Source organism: Drosophila sulfurigaster, chromosome 2R (genome assembly GCF_023558435.1).
Source record: "Drosophila sulfurigaster albostrigata strain 15112-1811.04 chromosome 2R, ASM2355843v2, whole genome shotgun sequence".
In the NCBI taxonomy this organism is placed as follows: domain Eukaryota; kingdom Metazoa; phylum Arthropoda; class Insecta; order Diptera; family Drosophilidae; genus Drosophila; species Drosophila sulfurigaster.
The window spans coordinates 6,713,484-6,738,145 of NC_084882.1; the positions used below are offsets into that span (position 1 = coordinate 6,713,484).

Here is a 24,662-nt window from a genome sequence, read left to right on the forward strand (position 1 = left end):
ATTGTTTGGATGGTGCTGCAGTTGTTAAGCAGCCATAAGTCACGTTTCATACTGGTATATAACTTTGTCAATGATTTGCATGTGCTAATAATTCAACAGACAGCAAAGTAAATGGGTTCTAGAGCTTTGTCACATTCTGTGTGCTAATATATAAGATAATTGATGTCAGCAGATTAGAAAATAAATTTCTGTTATGCAAAATACTTTTTTAGACAAATTACGATTGGTTACTTTATACTAAAGTTTAGAGATTATACATTTTCGAACGGTCTTTACTAATTGCCTTACTTAAATTATGAACATTTGTGATCAATATTATTTTTTTCTGTTTCTTTGTAGCAATATGAGGCATTATTTGGCTCTGCATTATGAGGAAATTATGTCCAGATGCGTGTTATAAATGTTTATGAAGAAACCAAAAATTGACAAAACCGAACAAAACAAAACAAAATAAACGAAACGAAAGAGAATCGAATTAAGCAATCGCAAAAGCAGCAAAAATATGCCGAACACAAGAAGTAAGACCTCTTGTAGAATCCAGCACTTTAAACATTAGACGGAACTGACTCAAATGTGAAGCATATGTGTGGTATTAGATTATAGCTTCCACTTTTCGTTTATTGCTCATTTTCTGGAAGCGAGCGATCCAAATTGGAACGTTGACTCAATTAAATTTTGCCACAATTCGAATCGAAACCGAACCGAGAGAGAGAGAAATAACAGAATTAACTATCCCAGTATCATTCCAAATCGTACAATAGTATAAAACTAATAAATAAAGGAAAAAAGACAACCACAAGGATTTCGTGCAATCTATGCATGTTATTAATAGAATTAGACGGATTGGAAAAAGTGCAGCAGCAGTTGAAATCCGGCGAAAAGTAGTTAACGTCGTCTTCGCGTTGAGGTAACCAAAATTCTCGTGTACAAAATGTCACTGGCCGACATGGGCACAGCAACGCGATCCGTTGGCGGTGGGGTCGGTGGAGGATCACGTCATTATGATCTCAGCAACCCCAATGGCGGAGGAGTTTCCGGCAGTGGACTGCCTGGCGGACGCATGACCCATTCCCTGAGCACACCCAGCGGGGTCGATGGCACACCGTCAACGCCAAGACATCGCGGTGGCAAGAAGCTCACTGTGCGCATACAAATGCTGGATGATTCGGTTACAATGTTTCAAGTTCAGGTAAGCCACAAATCTATTTGCGTTTAATACATAAACATACATATATACCCGCTACTCATAGCGTTGAAGGGTATTAAAACTTTGTGCCGACAGGGAATGTATGTAACAGGCATGAGGATGCACTTCCAACACGATAAATTATATCTATTCTTGATCAGAGTCAAAAGCCGAGACGATATTGCAATGTCCGTCTGTCCGTATGAACACCTAGATTTTAGGGGCTATAAGCGAGAGATATAATTTGTATTCAAATTCTTGCCACGCTCCATGCCGAATAACAAGTACCTCGATTTTTGGCACACACAATAACAACTATAGTACTTATGATAGACTGATATGATACATTCGTGCACACTTCACTGCACCTTTCTTGCTTGTTATTATTAATGTTTGTGAATGATTTAGTTCCACACTTTTGCCCTTACTTAAAATGACCTTGCGACGCATTAGCTGTAAAGCTCTGCATTATTGATTAACTTCATTTACTTATCAATACTGTCTATGTCTTAAGTCACACATACATATTTCTACAAAACTGTAGCTTAGGCTTTTTGTCACAGTTTCAATTTTCAGTGCAGACAATAATCTTTTTATTAAAAAAAGTGTTGTTATACGAGCATTTCTGCATTATCAGCAAAATGTGTTGACTTTTCCACAGTTGGCACCCCAACTGCACAACATGCGAGTATCTGTTTGCTACCCAAATGGCGAGATAAGCTTTTTAAGGCATTTTTCCAGTATATAGGCAATTCAATGACAAAGCGTTTTCGGATACACAACAGGCAGGTCTACAAAAGAGGCCTATGGTAATCTAATATTCCTCACAAATAGCAAACCTTTAAATATTTAAACTATGCTTATTAAGTTACTGACTTCTGTTACATTTAGGTAATTGAGAAATATATATATAAATTATTAAAAATATTCTGGGGCGTGTGATTATCTGTGGCAAGGTTGCCGAAAACTATGCCCCAAAGTATTATGCAACCTGAGTTATATTCACGAGCCGAAAATACGGCAACTGTTTGAAATGTAAAGTAGATTTGCATAGTCTACATGATGCAGACCAAATAAGTAGGCAAAGTAGTTTTACACTGCAAATCTCTTTACAATATATCATAAATAAAACAGTACTATTTAATAATTGAATAAGTTGTAAATAAATGAAATTATAATATAATGAATTTACGACATAGTTACGAGGTAATGTTTGAAAGCACTGAAAAATGCACCAGCAAAAAAATCCATAAATCTTTTAAATAATGCACTTGACAAAATATATTAGTTAACATTCTACAAATAACCTCGACCACAACCCAGTCTTAGAGTCATCCAATAAGGGTTACCGATATCGTTTGTGGTGTAAATAAAGTTAATTTTTAAATGTACTGAATATATATGTTTTCAACTATCAAAAATCAATGAATCTTTTTTAATAATTCACTTGACTAAATATACATATTACTTAACATTCCGCAAATAACCTCGACCACAGCCCAGTCTTAGAGTCATCCAATAAGGGTTACCGATTTCATTTGTGGCATGGAACAAAGAGTATGGGGATGACGATGTTTATTTGCTGATATCTATTAATAAACTGGCAGTCTATGTTATTTACGTATGCGAGCACAGTGAAATATGTGTGTTCACAGCTCAGCAACAAATTTGCAACGTGCCTTAATTTTTAATAAGCCAGCTCCGAGCTACGTCAATATAAGGGCTGGGATGAATTAAGGGTGTAGCTGGATGACGTTGTGCAAGCAGCAACAGCACATGCCAGAAAATAGTTTACGTTCGCTGTGTGCGGCACTTTGAAAAAGCGCTCAACATGCTGCAGCAGCGCCTCAAGTGCAACTGGTTCATAAGGGGTTACTCTTAGTCCGAGCAACAAGCCACTCTCAACGTAAACTCTCCTACATACACAAGCTCACTTGTGCACCCACAGCCACATAACAATGCCGGTGGCAGCCACAACAACGGCTTAAACAAGCAGGCAAGCCACTACCAAGTACTGTAAAAACTAAAATATACCCTGTACCCGATAGCATCAACTGCTAACGGTAAAACTTTACATAATTGTTGTGAAAATAACATCTCCCTACTACCACATGCGATAGCCAGACTACTGGATATTACAATAGTATAACTAAAAGCTCCCATTTTGTTGTTTTTGCAACAAACACTTCCCCCACTCTGCCAGCGACGAAGCCTTTGAAATGTGTGTGCTGTGTGTTGTGTGTCTGCGGCAAGTTGGAGCTGAAATGGATGTGCGCAATCAAGGCGTGGCCACTTCAACTAAAAACCGAGTAAGCCTTTTGCTTGGCTGACTAATGGCAACAGTTGCAGTAACAACAACTCAACCCATTAGCAGAACCTCGGAAGTGACAAAGGGAATCAAACAGAACAAGGTGCAGGATGTGGCATATTCTTGAACACCTTCTATTTACATTAATGCGATTTTCGGTCAACTGCAACTGCTCGACCATAAACTCTGCACGAACAGAATAGGCAAGCAAATAGAACTGTAACAAACATTCATTCATGTCCGGCCACAGTTCGTGGACCTCGAGTGAACCTCTGAGCCCAATAACAAAACGAAAATCAACAAGAACTATTGCCAAAATGCTGGTGTGCATTTTATTTTTAGACGCTACATCGAAGCAGTAGCTGAGTAACATGAACAACAGCCAATACTCTGGTAGAAAATTTGTTGTCAGTCGCTGATGCTGCTTCTGTGTTCCCCCAGTTGGCTCCATTTGCTGTTTTCCTCCGTCTCTTTCTTGCTAGCCCCGAACACATTTTGGCAACTTGCCAAACATCCCTGAACGGTTTCAGAGTCAGCCAGCCACGCCTAGACCCACTTACAGACCAGGCCCCTACTGTGGCAGCCTATTCCCTATTCCCATGCTCCGCTTGTCGCATTAATCTACAATTCTCAAATTTTGCATATTGTATATAACATCATCCATTATATAATTATAAATTTCTCTTCATATTTTTGCCAGAGTTTTCCATCCTCCTTACCTTATCCCTTTCTTCCCCTAAAATACAAAACCAAATATATATATTAATGCAATTTCATTTTATGGTTGGTTTCTCCTTGCCTGCAGTTGCTTGTGCCCTAAGATTGATGTGATTCCAGGTCGCCTTTGCTGGCAGGTGCCATCTATAAAGACATTTCAAAGAGCAGACGGCAGCTAAGAATTTATTTTGAATTATGTGTTGAGCTTTGAAATGGAAGTGCTTAGATGCAAATTTGTTTAGCAAACTATATTTGGCAAACACAAACAGTTATCACATAACCAAATAAAAAAATATTTAAGTCTCCAGCTTCTTTATAAATTTAATAAATTGCATTTCATTTTAGAAATATTAAAATTTCCTGTTTTTTCCTTTAGCATTTCGCGACTTTAAATAGATGAGGGAATTTTCTAGTTCGAGTTGCAATTTAAGTCAATGGGAAGGTCTGCCATTCTCACCTTAACCACATAATACTTGAGAATCGACTAGAAGTTCCAGTGACAAATGGAACAAGCGCCAATTTCCAACTGTTATATGTATAGCAGATGCCCCTTCCTCAGTAAATTCTCTTTCTTCAGCTGTTTCCGTGTTTTCCCAGCCGCGCCCAAAGTTAATTGGCTGTTTGTAGTTGTTGAAAGTCCAAATTGGTTTAGTGAATTGGCCTACAAGGACAATGCATAGACCTATCTTCTGTCCTCTCTCCCTCTCACTTATTCGCTGAGAATGTCAAAGTTCGGGCGTGGCTGTTGGGAACCATTGCCGTTGGTAAAGTTGGCCTGGGTCAACAATTGCGACTGCAGTTTGTGTAGCATCCGCTTGAGTAACGACTCGAATCGGGGAAGCTAAGGAGGAAACCCGCACATTCATCTTTTTCTAAGTGAGTTATCCACTTCTGTTGTTTGCTGGGAATTAAATTACATATGGTTGAGCAGTTGAGCAAAGTGTAAAACTTGTGTAAATTTCATTTTATTTGACAATTAGTTTAAGATAAATGAAAGCTTCGTAGATTGCATTTGTCTTAAGTCGTAAAAAACACACTGCTCACCTGGACTGACATATTTATATTGTTTATAGATATTCATATATCGGATTGACAATCATAATTATATGTATTTAATTGTCCTAGTCATCTATTGTTTAATCTATGGACTAGCTCCAATTTTCATCTTATATATATGTTTGCTATGAAATACGGCCCATGCTTACACTTCATCAAGTTCATCACAATTAATAAAAATCACTGCCTCCAGTTCTCTTTTTTGCCATATTCCCCAATGACCACAACTCAGCAGCAATGTAGGGCAACTTTGCTTTATTGCTTACTCGATTCTGATACCCTGTATACAAAGAAAAAATAAATACTTGTATAATACGACTGAACATATATTATGCTCTTTAATAATATAAAATTTATGTATCCTTGTTTAACATTATTAGCTATCTTTTTAAGATTAGGATACTAAGTAGACCAGGGTATTTCATTGTCCAGCACTCCAAATTTATATGTGCTGTTGGCCTTTTTCCCAGTAAACTCATAAAAATTGCAGAAGCAATTCCTTTGTGTCCGCAAATTTTTGGGGTTTTCATCGTTTTTTTGGTGAACTGTTTGCAAGTTTTCATTTCACATTTCATTTAAAAGGGCAATTCCTAAAAATAGGTGTCCTATTGCAGTAGTTGTTGCTAAATTTAAATATTTATAGAGTTTTTCAGTGCGAATGATAATTTTGTTAAATATTTAATGAAATATTTGTGTATGTTTCAGGCCAAACCCACTGACCACACCCAATAATGTTAGCTTGATTTATATATGACCGCCACAGAGACGTGTTCATTTGCCAAAATTTATTACATGAAATATTCAAGTATCCACAAAGTGATGGAAAATTGGTTAAATTTGCGGATAGAATGAGGTACAATGCGACTATTGTGGTGCGTTAAACATAGCCATAATTAAAATTTGAATCCGACATATGTCCGCAGGCTGACAGGAGTTCACACTCAAAATCGGATGTTGTGCGTGCTTCTATAGAATTGACTAAGCACTTTGCTTGATTGCGAAAGTCTCTCAATCTCTCACCTCACCTACATATGTCGATAACATTTCGTGTGCCCTTCATTTTACTAATGGTATAAAGCTGTATCACCAGATGTGAATGCTACTGCGCAGGTAGCATTCGTTTTTCGTCTGTTTCGATCTCAAATTAGCTATTCATGCGTGCTACAAGTCATTTGGGATTCTAGGACATCTTTTGCTAATTTATATTGAATTTATAAATTAAATTGATAGAAACCAGATGATTAATTTATAAACTGCATTTAATAGCTTGAAGTATATTGATTTTAAGCAAACTATTGCATAAACCTTTCCTTAATAAAGTTGACCATCCGTTAAATTGTATGTTTGGTTTGGTGTAAAATATTAGAATAAATGCTTAGTTTGCAATCGGCCTTCGTATAGGGGCGTTTTGCGATGTAAGCAATGTCTGAGCTTAGCTCGTTAAAATTTCATTTGCGTTGCAGCTGAGCGAATTTAAGCATTGCCACACGCCAAAGCGTTTTGTCGGCGATGACTCGTCTGATTGCATTTAAATAAATTTCAATTGAGTTGACGCCTCCCCCAAGCTACTAACTGGACCTCTTGAATGCGTTGGTCGTTTGCCAGGCCATGTCTGGCATCAATTAAGTTTTAAAAAAAAGTAGGTCGGCGTTCTGTTTGCCCGTTGCCAAATTGAGCGAACGAAAAGAGGTCGAGCTGTCGCAAGATAAATATAAGGGGAAAGAGTCAGAGCTCGAGTGTGTGGTGCAAACTGCTAGAAAATGCATATGTATTTATGTATTATTTATCGCTTTCTAATGGTATTTTTAATCGACTCTAATGGCGTGAACTACAGCATCGGAAAGCTTTGTACGACTTTTTTACATTTGCCAAGAATCTGTTTTACAAATACATACTTATAATGGCGAGTGAGTTCTTGTTACAGTAATTTTGCTTATTGTTATAAACATTTCCATTATAGGCCAAAGCTTTGGGTCGAGTACTTTTCGAGCAAGTTTGCCGCCAGCTAAACTTGCTAGAAGCGGACTATTTTGGCTTGGAATATCAGGAAATATCCACACATACCAAATACTGGCTCGATCTGGAAAAGCCAATGAATCGTCAAGTGGGTCTATCACTCATCGATCCAGTGTTGCGATTCTGCATCAAATTTTATACCCCCGATCCGGCGCAACTGGAAGAGGAGTATACAAGGTAATATGTTATGATTGGGTAATAACCCTATCCGAGTTTTTTACATTTCTCACTTATCATATTTCTCTTCTAGATATCTATTCTGTTTGCAAATCAAACGCGACCTAGCTACGGGCAGCTTGCAATGCAATGATAATACAGCGGCGCTTATGGCCAGCTACATTGTGCAGGCATCGTGTGGAGACTATGTGCCCGAGGATTATCCTGATCATACATATTTATCGTCGTATCGATTTGTGCCCCACCAGGATGCCACAATGCAACGAAAGATAATGGAAAATCACAAGAAGCACTTGTAAGCCAACAGAAATATAATTTTTAAATGGAATTTTAATGACAGATCTCGGGTTGTATTTTTAGTGGTCAATCGCCGGCCGAGGCCGATCTTAATCTACTAGAGACAGCACGTCGCTGTGAGCTTTATGGCATGAAAATGCATCCCGCCAAGGATGTAGAGGGTGTTCCACTAAATCTGGCTGTGGCTCATATGGGTCTCACCGTATTTCAGAATATAACTCGCATTAATACCTTTTCCTGGGCCAAAATTCGCAAAATTTCATTTAAACGAAAACGTTTTCTTGTCAAACTGCACCCCGAAGGCTACGTAAGATTTCAACACAACTGACATAGTTGACAAATTTGTTAAATTCACTTTTATATACTATAGGGCTACTACAAGGACACAGTTGAGTTCTTTTTTGAGGGACGCAATGAGTGCAAGAATTTTTGGAAGAAGTGCGTTGAAAATCACGGGTTCTTCCGGTGCACAACAGTTCAGAGTACACCCAGGCGTAAAACCCGCGTCCTTTCCCGTGGAAGTTCGTTCCGGTATGCCTCAAAATGCAGAAAATTAATTAATGGAATTTTCATTTTAAGCAATATATTCGTATAATTACAGTTACAGTGGAAGAACGCAAAAACAGATTATTGAATTTGTTCGCGAAAATTATGTAAAGCGTCAAAACTTCCAAAGGTAAGAAATAACTGAAATTTTACTACAACAACTACAGATACAGAAAAACAACAGTAAAGAAACTAAGAAGTTATTGAATGCCTGAAATATTTGTTAAGACTCACATTTTTCGCTTTATTTTGATGTAATCTGCTTTCTGTTATAATTAACAGCTTTAAATTGTACAGTTCACGTTTTCACATCTTTACATTAAACACAAAAAAGTTATGATTTCATGTATAAGATGTGAAAACGAGCTCTTAACTGTCGACAAAAGATTTCAGATTTATAAAACCAGCAAAAAATGTTTTACAATCTTTTTCTATTTCTATATTTACAAAGATGTAACCTCAAACTAAATTTATTTTTAAGCTTTACTTCATTTATATTTTTAAAATTTCAAGCTTTTACTTCTTCCCTTTTTATGAATAACCAGAGACACATCCAAACTATATTAAATAATTGTATGAACAATTTCTTATACCCGTTTAATATTTACATATCAAACTCACAAATTAAATGCTTTGCCAACATTGCAAACGCATTTATTACAAAGAAACTCATCCATACACATTATGAATCATCACCGTGATCATCTTATAATTGAATTTTATTGCTTATAAACTTCACTTCTTTTTTTTTTCAAAATCAAGTTTGAAATTAATGAACAAATCCCAAGTCCAAATCCTAAACCACCCTACAATCTTCTGTCATATAAAAACTTGGCAGAAATACAGTTAAAGCCATTTCAACAATTTCAAAGAGAGAAAAGAGAAGAGGATTAAAAAACCAATTGGTACAAACTTAACAAAAACAAAGCAAAGCACAAAACTAAACTAAATATATATACATATATATATATATATATAAAAAAAAAACAAGAAAACAAACCACAAATTAAATTGTACAGAAGCAAACGACATGCATTTTATTTACTTACTGTGTTTATAATTTATAATTATCATGTGTGCTTATTAGCTACTCACTGTAGATTATCAATCTTATTTATTTATAATCTAAATTGGCAATTGACAAATTATTTATATGCGTACTAAACTCATATCATTCGAAATAATTTTTCACCATCCAATCCTTTACTCAGTATCAAGTAACATCATTAAAACAAAATGATATTCCTACTATATAAATTCCCCCCTCATCAGCATAACCTTAACATTAATAACATCATAAATGCTCACATTGTGTTTAGTATTTAGTCTAGTCGTGAATGGCTTAACAAGTCGATCTTATCGCGTTGGTTTTATATGTTGTTTAGACTGTGTGTCTTCGAACTTAGCTCGATGTCATATTGTGTGTTTACCTGAGACTAAATGTACACAATCACGGCTATTCACGTTCGTTTCCTTCTCCTAAATGTGTAGTTATTAGTTGTGTGTTCTTTCATAAATCTAAAAACATATTCTACTGTTATGTGTAGTTTTAATATCTACAATAAAAAAAATATAAACCATTGATTTAAATACCAAATGCTTTCCCGGACTCCCATTAAATCCTTTATGGATTTCATTATATTTCTTAGGCTTTATAGTAGATATAGTAGTTCCCTATTCCTAACGATGTTGTGTGTATGATTTACAATTTCTTTATTACACAATAATTAATTTTAATTTGTGTCCTAAATCAATTGCGTCTTCGCGAGGAATCCGAATTTTTCTGAGTGGTAATGCTCAAATTAACAAGAAATATAAATAAATCAAAAAGTGCTTAACTCCAAAATAAAATAAATTAATATGCCATAAAACGAAAAACAAGATATTTATAACTAAAAACAATTACTAAACTAAACTAAAAGGAAAAAAGTGAGCATGTGAAAATAAAATCGTGGTATCCTCTTGTCTTTTCTTTTGCTGCAGGTCTCAGTCATTCCGGCAAGGGCCACTGAATGCTAGTAGCCGAAGTCAGTCGCATACGTATGTGAATTCCAGCATTTCAGCCAATCCCCTACTCCCAATTGACACTGGTTTGTATTTATTTTTTTTTTGATTGTTGAATTATATATTTGTTGATTTATCGTTATCATTTCGATTTTAAATAATTTGTGTTAAGTTTTGCTCGCGGAATGTTTAGCCAAGGCGATAAATTTTCACTATAATTTGCAAATATACATAATGATTATCATTATTTTCACATTATTTTTGGTACATTTATTTACATGCACCCTACAGCGGCATGGGATTATCGCAATCAATGCAACGACTCGATGACCCCTTCTCTGACGAAGAAGGCAGCGGATACCTTGGATCGCCGACGCGACAATCCTACAGACCACATGCGTTCTCAAGTAAGTGAATTACTTTTCTGTTTGAATGGCAGACTGAGTAATAATCATTTTACATTATCAGGTCACAGCAGCCCAGGTGGAGATCTATCAGACGAAGAATTATGCAGCGGAATCGCCAACCTCTCCGGAGGAAGCGGCATGCTCGGCGGAACGGCAACACCACTCGGCAGCGGGTATGGACCAAATGAATTCGAACCGCTCGGTTTCACCACAGGGTCCGCAATCGTGGACTTCGCCCAGCCACAGCAGCCAACTGCAGCGCGCTCCCGATCAGGCTCGTGTGCATCCAAGCGATCGCAATTTAGGTGAGTCTATCATTTTACATATCGATTTTCTAGTTAATATCGTTTTGTTAAGTTACTCTTACATATAGTTATCTATGATTTCGTTACATTAAGTTATAAGTATATCCCAATAAGTATAAATAAATAGCATGGAAACGAATTCATTATTTATTTAAGTTTCAGTAAATAATAATAAGTTCCCTCTAACTTTTGATTTATTATTTTAGCCTAATAGTATTTATCAAAAATCACCGTGAATGACCTGTGGATGTTCATTTCATTCGTGAATTCTCTGTTATTTTTTTTTAAGTTCGTAGTAGTGGAAAAGTATATGAATATTTTTGTTACGGGAGCAACAAAATTTTATATGCTGCCAAATCAGTGTATTATGTTTTCAGTGTTTACTTTGGCTTTGAGTTCGGTACTTTTTCGGTTTTGTTTCGGTTGAAGTCTATTGCTCAAGTGCTAACACGTATCCCAACATGCTTTGTCTATGCGCGTGTTCAGGTCTGAGCCACTTGTCCCACTTATACAGCAGCAGCACGCCTCGTCGAGTCTCAGTGGGATCCCAAGCGTATGTCCCTGCGTCGCCGCAGCTCATCAGCATCAACAACAATCACACTCACAACAACACTACCAACACCAGCACAGTGGGTCTTTCGGTGGATCTCAGCAGCTCCATGGAGTTGGAGGAGCAGGAGGAGGAGCTTCTGGAACCTGCGGATTTGGAGGAGGAGGAGCCTATGGGGGAGGAGGAGGAATTAGTCGAGGAGGAAGCGGATTCGGACTTGACAGCATCTACCATCAATCGGGAGACTATGGCGGCAGTCTCACCGGTCTCGGCCATGGTCATGTCCAATGCCCGTCGTCAGCCGCTTCGGTCACAGGAGTCCCAATCGCAAACTGTCACCCCAGTCCATTATAGCAGTACGAATTATTCGATGTCTAAACAGTGTATGCTTAACAATGCCAATGCCAACTCGACCGAAACCGAAACCGACAACATCATTTACACTGACATCAACGATGTGGGACACTATAAATATCCGGACTTTCACAGCGCCCAAATGGAGCATAAGATCTCAAATAGTGAGCACCTTAATCTTAACGACCGCAACGATATATATGCCACGGTCAATCGCAAGACAAAATCAAAGACGCGTGAGAAACACTTTAGTGATGAGTTTATTGATCAGTCTATACTCCAATATACTCGAGCCAAGCAAATGGGCATGCAACCACCCATGCCGATGCTACAACAGCCTAGCACATCAGCTTATGCTGCCGCCCAAGAGCGGAACTATAATAGTTTAAACTATCAATACCACAACGATCTCAATCATCCGTCGGAGTCGTCCTCGTCCTCCTACTTTGGCACCGGATTTAACACAAAACGTTATGCTCAAAATGATCGTGTTAAGTTAGCTCAATCTGATAACTATTTGACACCATCGATCGATTCACAGAGTTCCCGGCATACGCACTCTCTGCCACGAAATTCGGAGTTGTCTGGTGTTGATTCAGTTGACTCCTATGATAGTCATTACATTACTCACCATCCAAGACGGAGCTCAGCAGAGAAACTAGAATATCCTATAACTTCCGGCAATTTATATTCCACAGCGCAGTTTGTCAAACCAGAAGAGGCTGCTGTACATTATATGGATGATGAGGATGAGCAAGACGAAGATGGAGATGGAGAGGGAGAGAATATTTATGACCAGGTAGAACGTGAGTCATGGCTCAAGAGTAGCTCTTGCAAGGATCTCTTTGAACGCTATAGCAGTGCCTATTATGCTCGTGAACAGTCTAAGCCCATGACAGCATTCGATAAAGAGTTCCTCTCGTCAAATCGCATTGATTCACCAGTTACTCGATATGATGATTCTCGTCATTCTCTTTACTTTACAAAAAATCATTCTATTGATGCTCATCAAGACTTTTCGCCTTTGCCGCATAGCAAGGTGTACTCATCCAGCTATCCAGGCAGCACATACAATACGCAAGAGCACAAACGACACTATGGCCATCAGCAAGACTATACTGGATCACAGGATGATATATCGCAGGACAGCTACGAACTGTTGGAGAAGTATGATATAGATTTCTTTAGTGGTCGACGACGATCTGAAGACCACATGCGTTCCTGCTCCCTAGATTCTGGCAATTACATACCTAGCGATGATGAGTCAGTCTCAGAGCAGCCAAAGTATCGCTCGGCTATAGATGTAAAGTCTAAGTCAGCTGCCGATATTATGAATGAAATATGGGATGCCGAAGATCCACGATATTTGCCACGCGAAAAGCTTTCCGTTAAATCAGATGGAAATTTCTATAAGAAGATTCAGGAAGCTCTTACGCGTACCTCAAGTCAAGAAAGTCAAAGTGAAATGTTTGAGACGAAGATCTCCCGCAGCTCGGACTCGAGCAAGAAATCCCGAGACAGTCTTTATCACACAGATAGTAAGAAATCCAGAGAAACGACCAAAAGCAAAACTTCAGTGGCTTCCAGTCAGGATTCCAAGGAATCGTTAGTGGGGGATTGTTTTGGACGAAATTATGAAATGCCAACGACTACCTGCAAGAAGGTTAAGCAGTTTAACAAGAAAGAGCTTTACGAAAAGTTCATACAGTCCAGTCAGGAATCAAAGAGTGATTATTATGATGCTGTCGAACCAGTACCAGATGCCGATGGTCTCTACACACGTCCAAAAGTTAAGAGCCATGACTGCTTACTCTCGGACACGCATAGTTCCACGGCTAATAGTTCTTTTTATGATAGTCGTGATACATATTCCACGTTTCCAAGCAACAAAACTCATAAAACATCCAAGGTACACTCAATTAGTCTGCAAAATGTGGAAATTGAGCGCAATGCAAAGTCTTTTGGTAGCAAATCACCTGAGTCGGTATCTACGCCCGCTTCTGGTATGCGTTGTCAAGAGAAAGATATACAAACTGGTGACTCCATTGATCAAACAGCGCCCATCAAGAAATCAAATTCGCAGTCCTGTAAGATCTCAGCTTTTCGACGTCGATCAGACAGCGAGAACATTTTTAGTTTTGATCAGGATCGAATTGAATGTATTCAAAAGTACACTAAGCAATGGGAAGGGCAGTCAAAGGATGAGAAATCAAAGCAAAGTCCAGAATATCCATTAACTCCAGAACTTGTGTCAGAGTTTGAGAAACAGCAATCGCGTGCCGCTCATCAAAAAATCACACGAAAGGAGGAACTTATGGCTAAAACGCATTTTGAGGAGTACAATCCTATTTTGGTACCCCTGAACTATTCACATGCTACAGTGGAGCGCACTAAGAGTGATCCAAACTCATTGGCAAATCGGGCTCGGCTTGGAAGCAACTCTCGTCGTCATGTTCTAATGCATCAGAAATCGATAGATCTCACACCAGCTGACTCAAGTGATGAAGACTACATCTATAAACAAATACCAAGTGCGCCACCTTTATGTAAAGCACATGGAAACTTTGAAATACCCAAATGCTATGAAGGACAGACAGCTCCTCAGGTGGATATACCAAAAACTGGGTTCGAGTTACCAAAAAGCTTCTTCCGAGACTATGAACGTCGATTTACTAAAGTACTGAAAGAGGATATACCTTATGTGCTTCACAAACGGCATATTATGAATGGCACGGCGCCAGCAACAGGTGCCAAAGGTCATAATAAACCAAAGTCGCCGAAATCTCCAAAATCGCCAAAGTCTCCGAAATCACCAAAGTCTCCAAAATCACCAAAAGCAAGTGCTATTGCCGTTCCTGGTCCAGTTGATTTTCTCCCAGATATTCTTGATAGCTTGCTCCCGGCAGAAACAAAAGAGTTCTTGTTCACTCAAAATATTGATTTATCCAAAGTCGATCCTATAACACTTGAAATTGACAAAACTATTCCGATTATTCAGCTGTCATCTCCCAAACGTGATATCACCAAGCAAATGGACGCATCTACGCTGGAAAAACTTAACAAAAAAGTTAAGTCAAATTGAAAGTGATTCAGCAACCAGTTCCAAAACTGAGAGTATGCAACAGCAGAAGCTTGAACAAAAAACAAATTGAGTTAATTCAAAGTCTACGTAAGGAACTACAGGCCAATGCCCGAAAGGCCAATAAACCACGTGTAATACCCAAGACAAAGCCATCGGGCAAGTCCAAGAAGGGAAAGACCCGTATAACATCGTTTTCTTCGGATGACGAAAGTTTGGATTCAGACGATGTATTTGGTTCGGCTGAGGCTATACCCGACCGTTTGGAGTTTTCTCCTCCACAATCACGCAAAGAGATTGAACCGATTTTGCGTATTGAACAAAGTCGCCTCATCTCGGCTGCCTGGGGTCGAGGACAAACTATGAGCTCAACCGAAATTGAAGGTTCGCCGCCACAGTGCCGTCGACTTGCTGATCTTGAGAGCCGTTATCAAACGCAGAAGCTGGATCCGCAATATGCTAACGCTACGGAACTGCGTCGAATATCAGAGCGCTCCATCTCCATACCATCCTCAGAGGATGAGCCTCATTTGCCCACGCGACGTATGGACGAATGCACAAATGATTATCAACGCAATGAAAACATACCTTCACCCATATTTGAGCATGCCGAGTTCTTTCGCAGCAATGATGATATTTACGAGACATGTCATGAAGAGAAGATAAGCGGTTCAGATATTGATTACACCCTCAAAAAACAAACAGCCAAGTCTAAGGTTAAACTTATTGAAGAAATTATTGATTCTTCAATAGTTATGCGATCAAAGGGTCATGCTCCCATACTTTTTGCCCATGCCCGACTCAATCTATCGGAAGGCTCGGTATCTCTACAACGACAGCAGGCTACTCAGCAGTCTCCCACCACGGAGCGACGTACTAAGAGCCTGGATACACCTGTAATTTCCTTGCATCGTTTGCCACCAATGAATGCGTTTTCCTCAAAGGATGACACTGTGGGCTTTGAGGAGGAGGGCGAAATTTTGGAAGAGAAACCATTGGAACGTGCTAATCAAAGCACTCAGCAGGAAGACGATACAGCGGATAGCGTTCATTCCTGTGCAGGCTCTATTCCCACACAGAGCAGCTACAATACAAATCGAAAAGATTCATTATTGAATGCTGTGACTATTGACAATGAAGAGGTGCAGCTTCTTAATCAATTGAAATACATTGAAAAGATTGCCTTACAAGGCGTCAAGATAAAAGATAAAAGGAAATCAAAAATGAAGTTAAAAAGCGGCGATCATTTAATATTAAATATTCCAAAGTATCGATTTACAGACTGGTCGCCATATAGTTCGGCGAACAGTTCGCGTAAAACATCACCGGGAGTTTCTAGGGCCAGCAGTATTGACAGCACCGGCAAGGGCAAATTAAAATCTTCTGAGCCTTTTAAGGGCAAAGCTATCTCTCGCAGCCGTCCAGAGTCACGGCGTACCAGTGCTGATGACATCAAAGCGGGCAGAGATGGCAGAGGTAGCAAAAAATCAAGTCCAAAAGAACGACCTCGCTCAATTGAAATGCGTCGTTTGAGCAAAGATAAGAGCAAGTCGCAAGAGGAAACCGAGGCAGACATTGCCAAACGCAAGGAGAGACAACAAAAGCTTTATGAATCGGCTATGAAGCAGACAATCACAATGCTAAGTCCTGTAAAGGACACGCTTCCTGCCTTCCCTGCACCGGAAGACAAAATAATGGTTAAGACAGATGGTGATAAGATAATCATCGAAACCGAATTTAAATCAAAAGCCGAGGATCACGTTTTAATTGCAAAAGCTCCACGCAAACTGGACACATCGTTGGTTAAGTTCAGTCGCAGCTTTGACGAGGGTCGAAGTCCGGATAAGCTTGATAAGGCCAATCGCAGCTTTGAAGATCGCAACAAGTCTTTTGAAGACTCTGAGAAATCTGATGTACCCGAAGACATTATGATCAAGTCACCAAAGAAAATGGCAAAGGCTCAGGAAATCAAACAGAAAATCGAGGGTAGCGTGGTACATAAGAAAATTGATGGGAAATCCAGTAGTTTAGAAAAGCCATCTGAACATCATTACCTTGGCAGAGATGTAAAGGCGCGTAGCTTAGACGATAAAAAAGCAGGCAACGGCTGAGGCAAAGAAATCAGAGGAGAAACCCGCAGCTGTTGTACGGAGTGCTATTGGCGATCGTCGCATGTTTGCCCATCAATACAATGTTCATGAGGATATCGATATGCAGGCCGTGATATCAGAACGTCGTTCCCTGGGAAATCTTAAAGCGTTCGCTGCCTTCTGAAGATACTCGTGATAGTGAATGCACTCATAGTCGCAAGGCTTCGACGGCGGAGAGTCTCGATTCCTTTATTTCCGTAGATGATAGTCATTCGCCGGCTAGTAAGTCTCCAATACCTCCGGCAGAGGGCTATCCTCATCGTGTGCCAACTATTGAATGTGAGGAGCCTTCTATTGAAGAAGACGACATCTCTTCTGAGCGTCGGCATCTCAAAGTTGGCCGCCAGGATGTCAATCGATTGAGTTTGGATCGCAGCCGTAGTGATGAGACCGGCTCCTGGATAACTGTCGAATGTGATGAGTTTATTGGCTCTGATACATCAGACAATGAGCCGCGAAACCTGGAGCCGGATCGCAATGTCCTTGAGACACAAGCAACATTGGAGGATGCCAATCCACTGGAGTATTCAAATTGTGCTACACCCACATCTGATCTGAATATACTAGTCACTCCACCCAATGCCAGTCCAATGATTGAGAAATCAGTGCTCGAGACCTTTGAGAAATATACTTCGGAGAGTAAGAAGAAATACAGTCTTGAAAAGCAAAGTGACAAATCAAAGAGTTCGGATTCCTGGACAAGTGGTGAAAAGGACAGCAGTCCCCAGCGTCAGCAAGATTGGAGTTTATCAGTCAGTAAGGAAAAAAGCTCCGTCGATGAAGAATCCAGTGTTAGCTGTTCTATTGCACGGCCCCTGGGCATATCACAAGACTTTGGCAACGAGGAGGCCAAGAAATGTTTGGAACTCAAGCAGCGTATGCTACAGTTGGATGTTGCAGCTAAAGATGCCGATATAGATATCACTCCAACTGGTTCTAATGAGCAAACACCAACCAATGAACCAAAGATAATCATTAAGAAGCCAACAACTCCTACCCTGGAAAAACAAAGCCCAATTGATTTAGGGAATAGTACCGAATCCTACTTGGATCCCATTGAGGAACGTATTGCCAAAATACTTCAAAGAACGGAGGACAGCGAGTCCAGTTCTGGTGGATCCCGGAAACCTCCGAAAATTGAGAAACCGGTACGTGCAAATGCTGGCAAGAAACTTTCTGTAACCAAAACAGAACACGGGAAATCTGGCAGCGATCGCAGCTCACAAGAGTCAAAGTCTAGCTTCGACTCAAAGGGATCACTAAGCGTTGAGTCACGAGGATCTTTTGAAACTGAGAGCAGCTCTGGATCATTAGGCGCAGCTCAACGTCGAGGTGAACTGGCACAGAAGGAACAGCAAAGCACGTGGAAAGCGTTCCCAATTGAAAGCTCAAATAGCTCTAGCACGGATGATCCTTGGCATCACGTAGAAACCGATGGGGGATATGAACGATATGATGCACAGAATCCACTGCGAGATTCATCAGACAGTGACATCAAAGAAGTCTCACCGGATGAACAAAAGGAGAGCGATACTAGCTATCAGGATGATCTGAATGACTTTCCAACCACCTTTGGCTACCCAGCTATGACCAGCACTCTTGGTGGTATTGGCGTTAATCCCACAGATATCATTGGGTACAGTACAGGCTTCACTTTAGGTCGAACCCTATCTAGGATTTCCGAGCGCAGCACGGCTTCGGAAAAATCCAGTATGGAGGATGATGTCAGCAAGGCGTCGACGCATTCAGTGAGCATGCGGGATGAATCCGTAGGATCGACTGATCATCAACCAAGTCTAAGCTCTGACTCGCGGAGCAATACAAATTTGGCCTATATATCGGATGCTGATCGTCGCACCTCAGCGGAAATGCCAGAAATACCCTGCGATTCAGCAACTGCAGATCGGCTTTCTAGTATCGGTAGTTTCAATGAACCCAAATCGCCCACTTTGGTGACCGGTCGCTTTTCAGTTACACATGTGGATGAACAGCAGCCAGAAGATCTCGAGCGGCACACACTTATGTGTTTGTCGAATGCAGGTAGCCAAGACTCAGAGGACTGGCCACTACCAGAGATACCTTTCGATCATGTGCCTGTTAAGCCGCCAGAGACAATGTATTCCATGCCAGATTTGGACAAACCGGTGCCGAAGTCTTTCTGCTGGAAAGCAAGCTTGTCATTCCAACAATCGCAAGACTCAGTGGATTGGCCCTCACCACCATCTAGCACAATCGATGGACCCATTGTAGTAGAGAGCATAGAAACTTATTATGCCAGTGAGGTGCAAAGCGCCGATAAGGTTCTGGTTGACGACGAAATGAATGCAACAGGACCACCCGATGTGGCTAAGGTGTTGCCATATGAAGACACGGCTTATCTAATGTCAGCTGCGTTCGAAGACAAGGACTTTGGTAGCGAGAATATACAATTAGATACCGTAAGCTGTCTGAGCTCTACACTAAGTGCTGCGTCTTGCTTGTCATCCTCGTTCAATGTCAGCTGTAGTACATCCTCCACACAACCGACAGCTAGAGCTGCCGCTGAAATGCGTAAAGGCTCCAATCCAGAAGTGATTGTGGCACAGCCTACACGCTCTCCCGCGCCACGTAGTCCAATCTCGGAAGATGAATTATTCTCTAACGACGACGTCTTCATGCCTGGCACCATTAAGGTGCAGTTGTCGCCAGACGCACAGCTACGAAAACTTTCGCGTGGCTCAAACAATTCAGACACTTCGATTGATGATATTCTTTCCGGAAGTACGTACCTGGACGACCAGACAACAGTACGTCGAAATTATGAGGCTCGGTTGAGTAGTGGTGGAAGCTGCAAGAAATGCAGTCATTCCAGTCACTCCGAGGAGGAGACAAGCTCCATAGGCACTGATCTAGATGGCACCGTCCGCATGGGATTGCAGCAAAAGAAATGCACGCACAGTTCCCACTCGGAGGACACATCGATTGGTTTAAGCATTTCAGAGTGGTCGACAGGAACCAACACAGTCCGACAGTATGCGAATCTATCCGGCTCTGATAGTCTATCAGCTGTATCTACACATTCTTGCGCCAAAAGTGAAAAATCCAATCATACCAAATCTAGCATTAGTTCCATTAACAAGTCCGCAGAGAGCCTGAATGAACAGAGTGGTAGTTTTTCTCATAAATTCAGTGGTGACAATGGATCTTCTGATGGTCTACGATACGATATGCTGTCCAATTCTGAAACTGACAAGTTGAGTGAGCCAACCTCGGCCACGCGAAGCGATGACACCACGCTTACCCTTACAGAGATGGCGCACACAATCAGTGAATGGTCCACATCGAGCAGTCGAACGTTGGTGGGCGTGGTTCCCGGCGAGTATTTACCGTTAAAGCAGCCACGTGTTGCCTCCAAGCCGAATTTAAGCTCACCCAGCGAGGAGAAGCGCTGCTCTTTGCCTCAGGTGCATCGCCGCAGTGGAAGCAACGGTAATCAGGCGCGTTCCAGTCAAGATCACACGGATCAGCCGATAACTTCAACAGGCCCAGAGACAAGTGCAGCGGCACGAAAGCGTCGATCGCTCGAAATGATGTCCAAGCTATACCAGAGCCAGGAGATTTGTTCTGAGTCTGAGTCACCTTTCGTCGAGCGGTTGTATGCCCACAGCGAGAAATTAACGGAACGCTACCAAAGCCAAGAGTTTGTGCCCCTCCACACAACCAGCAGCAGCAGTACAGTCAACTCTAACACAACAACTACCACAACCACTACTCAGATACAAACGCAACAATCCCAACAGACCCGACACAAGCCTCGTGCACCGCAGCCGCCAACAAAACCAAAACCAGCCGTCACTAGACCTATTATGCAAGCGCTTCTCAACAAAATGAAACAGCCAGGCTTGGCGGAACAGGCGGCCGCTGCTGCCGAAGCTGAAGAAGCAGCAGCCGCAACAGCTGCGCAATCTCAGAGGGCAACTCCAACAGCTCCCGCTCCTGTTCCTACTCCTGTTGTGGCAAAACCAATGCCGCCACCTGTACCAAGTTTGCCGCCGATTGTAACTCCAAGCGATTTACCGGGCAATGTGTGTGCACCACCGGCCAAACCACTCGCCAAACATCATAGTTACGATGACAAGACGCTATCGAAGACCCAAATACGGGAGTTCAAAACAACAAGCAAACAGCTGCGACAGTCAAGCTCCTTCCATGAGCATATGCTCAGTAAATCCCAGCAGAGTAGCCAGGAGTTACCCATGAGGATTGACGAGGAGCGTGATGCACACTCCACATCATCGGCCACAAATACGACAACTACAACAAATACCCTTAACAGCGAGAGTACCGAGCCCAATTCACCGCAGATGCCACAGCGAGCGGATAAGTTGATACGATGCTCTCCTTACTACTCGAGCAGCCTGAGCTCCGAGTCACCACCAAATCAGCTAATCCAGAAACCACCTCGAAAGGCTGCTGCTGCTGCAGCTGCTGCCGCCCAGTTGGGCGCCGCCGCCGCGGTGGCAACGGCTTTGAAAAGTCCTCCCAGTGGCAATGATACGGACAGCTCTCTGGACGTTCGTGGTCAGGATGTAAAGCAACTGCGAAGTCGTGGCTATCGGAAGAAACGGCAGCTGCCAGTCAAGCGTATGCGAGCAAATCTAAATGCTGCTGCTTTATTGGAACAGGCTGAGAGTAGTGAGTGCTCCGAGGGCTATGTGCCCGAAATGGACTCGGGTAGCTCGGAATACTCCTATCAACGTGATGAACAATACTTGGAGTTCGATGAGGAGCTCGAGCGCGAACAAACTGATGAATATGACGATTATCCTCAGTATAGCGGCGTCAGCAAGTTTGAAAGTCTCGACATGAGCGATAATGTGGATGAGATGGGTTTTCCACGTTACGATCGCCTGGGTCACATTACCAAGCCCATGTACCAACCGATAGTAGATAAGCCGGCGCCTGCCAATCATCCAATGCCACCTGCCAGCGGACAACCTGTTAAACCTGTGCGCACCAAGAAGCGTCAATTGAAGCGTGAAGACTCGCAGGTGGCCAGTACATCGAATGCTGCAGCTCAGCAGCCCCAATCGTATCATGGACGTAGCTACTGTAATCCCGAGGAGAGTGAATATGAGTCGCATGGTGGCGGACTCTCCGATGAGCTGGCCAACTCTAGTGAAGACAGCGGTGCAGGTGGCGCTGGAGGTATGGGAACTATTCGACGAGTAACGAATCGAAGCTCTCAATCAGCTGAAGCACAACGACAGCAACTGCCATATCCGGACTTCCTGTGCGACTACGAGACAGAACCCATTGAATATGAGCGCTACGCTTGTGGCTTGGATATACGAGTTGATCCCCCTCCAAAATTCCATGATTCAGATGACCTAAGTGATCATTAAGTGGAGATTTTTAAAATATCAGCAGCATTTTCCATTTCTTAAGTTGCCTTGAACAATTTTTAGAACAACTCTACGACTTTTTACACACGATCCAAGTATAACCAACTTATTTGTAATTGAGACTGATTTACGACAAACTAAAAAACAAAACAAGAATATCGTACAATCCAAAAATACCAACACTAAACCAAATGAAAAAACTAAGTGCTGCTAAAAAACAAGATGAGTATTCACACAACCCTTGGAAGGCGTTAAATAAATCAAACTAATATTTTAATCAAATACTATATATTAACAAAACTATGAAAATCAATACCATATGTCAGTGGAGAAGAATATTGAGGATGTTGAAAATGGAAATGGAATAGCAGTTGGAGTTGCAGTTGGATTACTTCCATAGAGTCTATATAATGTTATAGAAGAGCCAAAAAGATATTAAAATAACAAACATTTATAAAGCGAGTTGAGCAAATTTTAATGCACTGTTTAATCATCGAATAATAATATTAATTATTAACAAAATACAACAAAGATATTTAAATGTTATTTAGCAAAAACAAAAAAAAAATGAAAGAAAACCGACTTAGAAAAGAGAAGCACAAAACTTTATGATGAAATAATTATTTAAAACTTAATTAAATTACGATAAGTACTTGATCAGTATTATGTATTATCTAAATAATAAGTTCGAGTTACAGTGTCAAATGTTTAATCTACCCAATAACACAAAAATTTATAAGTCGTGCTATATGCCAAACCTGCTTGTCAAGATCTCTTATGCAATATTTTTATCAGAATCGTGGAATTCACGAGGAAAGCATTTATTTGAGTCGAAAATTCTAGATACTTTTTTAAATATATGTACTTATATATTATATTTTATATAGATCTTATGCTATTTACATAAGTTTCTAATTTTGAAGCGGAAACAGTTTTAAAAGAAATCGATAAGTAATTATATTTAAAACCCCTTGAGAAACATCAAAAAGTTGTAATAGCTTTAGTTCTAGTACTTCAATGTGCCAAAAATAAAAAAAATCGAAAATGAAAATGTAAAACTCATATTGACAGTTCTCGTATCTCATAGATTCTCATCGAGTCCACATAAACAGTAACATGTTGAAAGTAGAATTGTTGTAATAATGGAAGGAAGAATAAGCCCATGTTATGAGTTTAGGCCAATTGAATTTAAACCTAACAAAATCAATTGAAACCCTGTTAAGTTTGCAAAACCCAATTGATCATTATTATTATATTAGTGGAAACGAGTATTAAATTGTTAAGTATGATGCGAATTAAGATATATGGTAATATGTAGAGTATGCATAATATACCCAACGTACAATAATTTCAACTATTCATTGGATCAAAAGTATTTTAATCAAAATAAAAGATACCATTCCTATTGACACTTTAATGTTTAGCTTTAGTATTAAATCAAATCTACAAATAAAATCTGTGTTGAATTTTTGGAGAGTTTATATCGTTTTATACCCACTTAGACCCGATTTTAGTTAGTTAGCTTAGTCAAATGTTTTTACATTTTTGTAAAGTGTACATTTATAAATATTATATATATTTTATATTTATTGAGTTTCTATGTGCCCTCAGAATTTCAGTTTCTTACTGACTGATCTCTTCAGTGACGCTTCCAATTTAATTAAGGGTTAAATTTCACAACAATTATTTTACATAAATACGAGAAGTTTTATCTCGTACTTAGTAAAGAAACTTGAGAAAAGAGCAAGATTTAAAAGTGAGATAGTTCTAGATTCAGTGCAGTGGGTATACAAATTAAATATTGAAATATAAATGAATTATTGTCAACTTCTTCGAGAGCAAATTAATGATGATTTAAAATTTATTTATATTTAAAGTGGTAAACAAAAAATCAATATATAAAACATTAGCTGAATTTTAGCAAGTAAGAAATATAAAAATGAAAAGCAAAATCCAAATCGTTTAACACTTCTGAGTTGATGACACACATGATTTTTACAAATTTTAAGAATCAATTTCATGATAAAAAGTAATTTAATTATTGATGAAAAATCTATACTTGAGCAACCGATTAAACCAGTATTAAATTATATAGAAAGACAAAATAAATAAATAAAACTTCATTA

At 40.1% G+C, this 24,662-nt stretch overlaps 1 protein-coding gene across 1 annotated transcript in view; it reads left to right on the forward strand.

Moving 5' to 3' along the window:
* LOC133838280 (microtubule-associated protein futsch) overlaps positions 1-24,650 on the forward strand; it is a 30,865-nt gene extending 6,215 nt beyond the window's left edge. The window contains 14 exon segments of the mRNA XM_062269345.1: positions 340-1,189; positions 7,228-7,460; positions 7,534-7,755; positions 7,821-8,064; positions 8,128-8,288; positions 8,359-8,433; positions 10,287-10,393; positions 10,599-10,714; positions 10,776-11,019; positions 11,506-14,984; positions 14,986-15,063; positions 15,065-17,092; positions 17,094-17,246; positions 17,248-24,650. Of these exon segments, the coding sequence (XP_062125329.1) occupies positions 932-1,189; positions 7,228-7,460; positions 7,534-7,755; positions 7,821-8,064; positions 8,128-8,288; positions 8,359-8,433; positions 10,287-10,393; positions 10,599-10,714; positions 10,776-11,019; positions 11,506-14,984; positions 14,986-15,063; positions 15,065-17,092; positions 17,094-17,246; positions 17,248-22,536 (12,687 nt within the window). The 5' untranslated portion in view covers positions 340-931 and the 3' untranslated portion in view covers positions 22,537-24,650.
* The last annotated feature ends 12 nt before the right edge of the window (positions 24,651-24,662 follow it).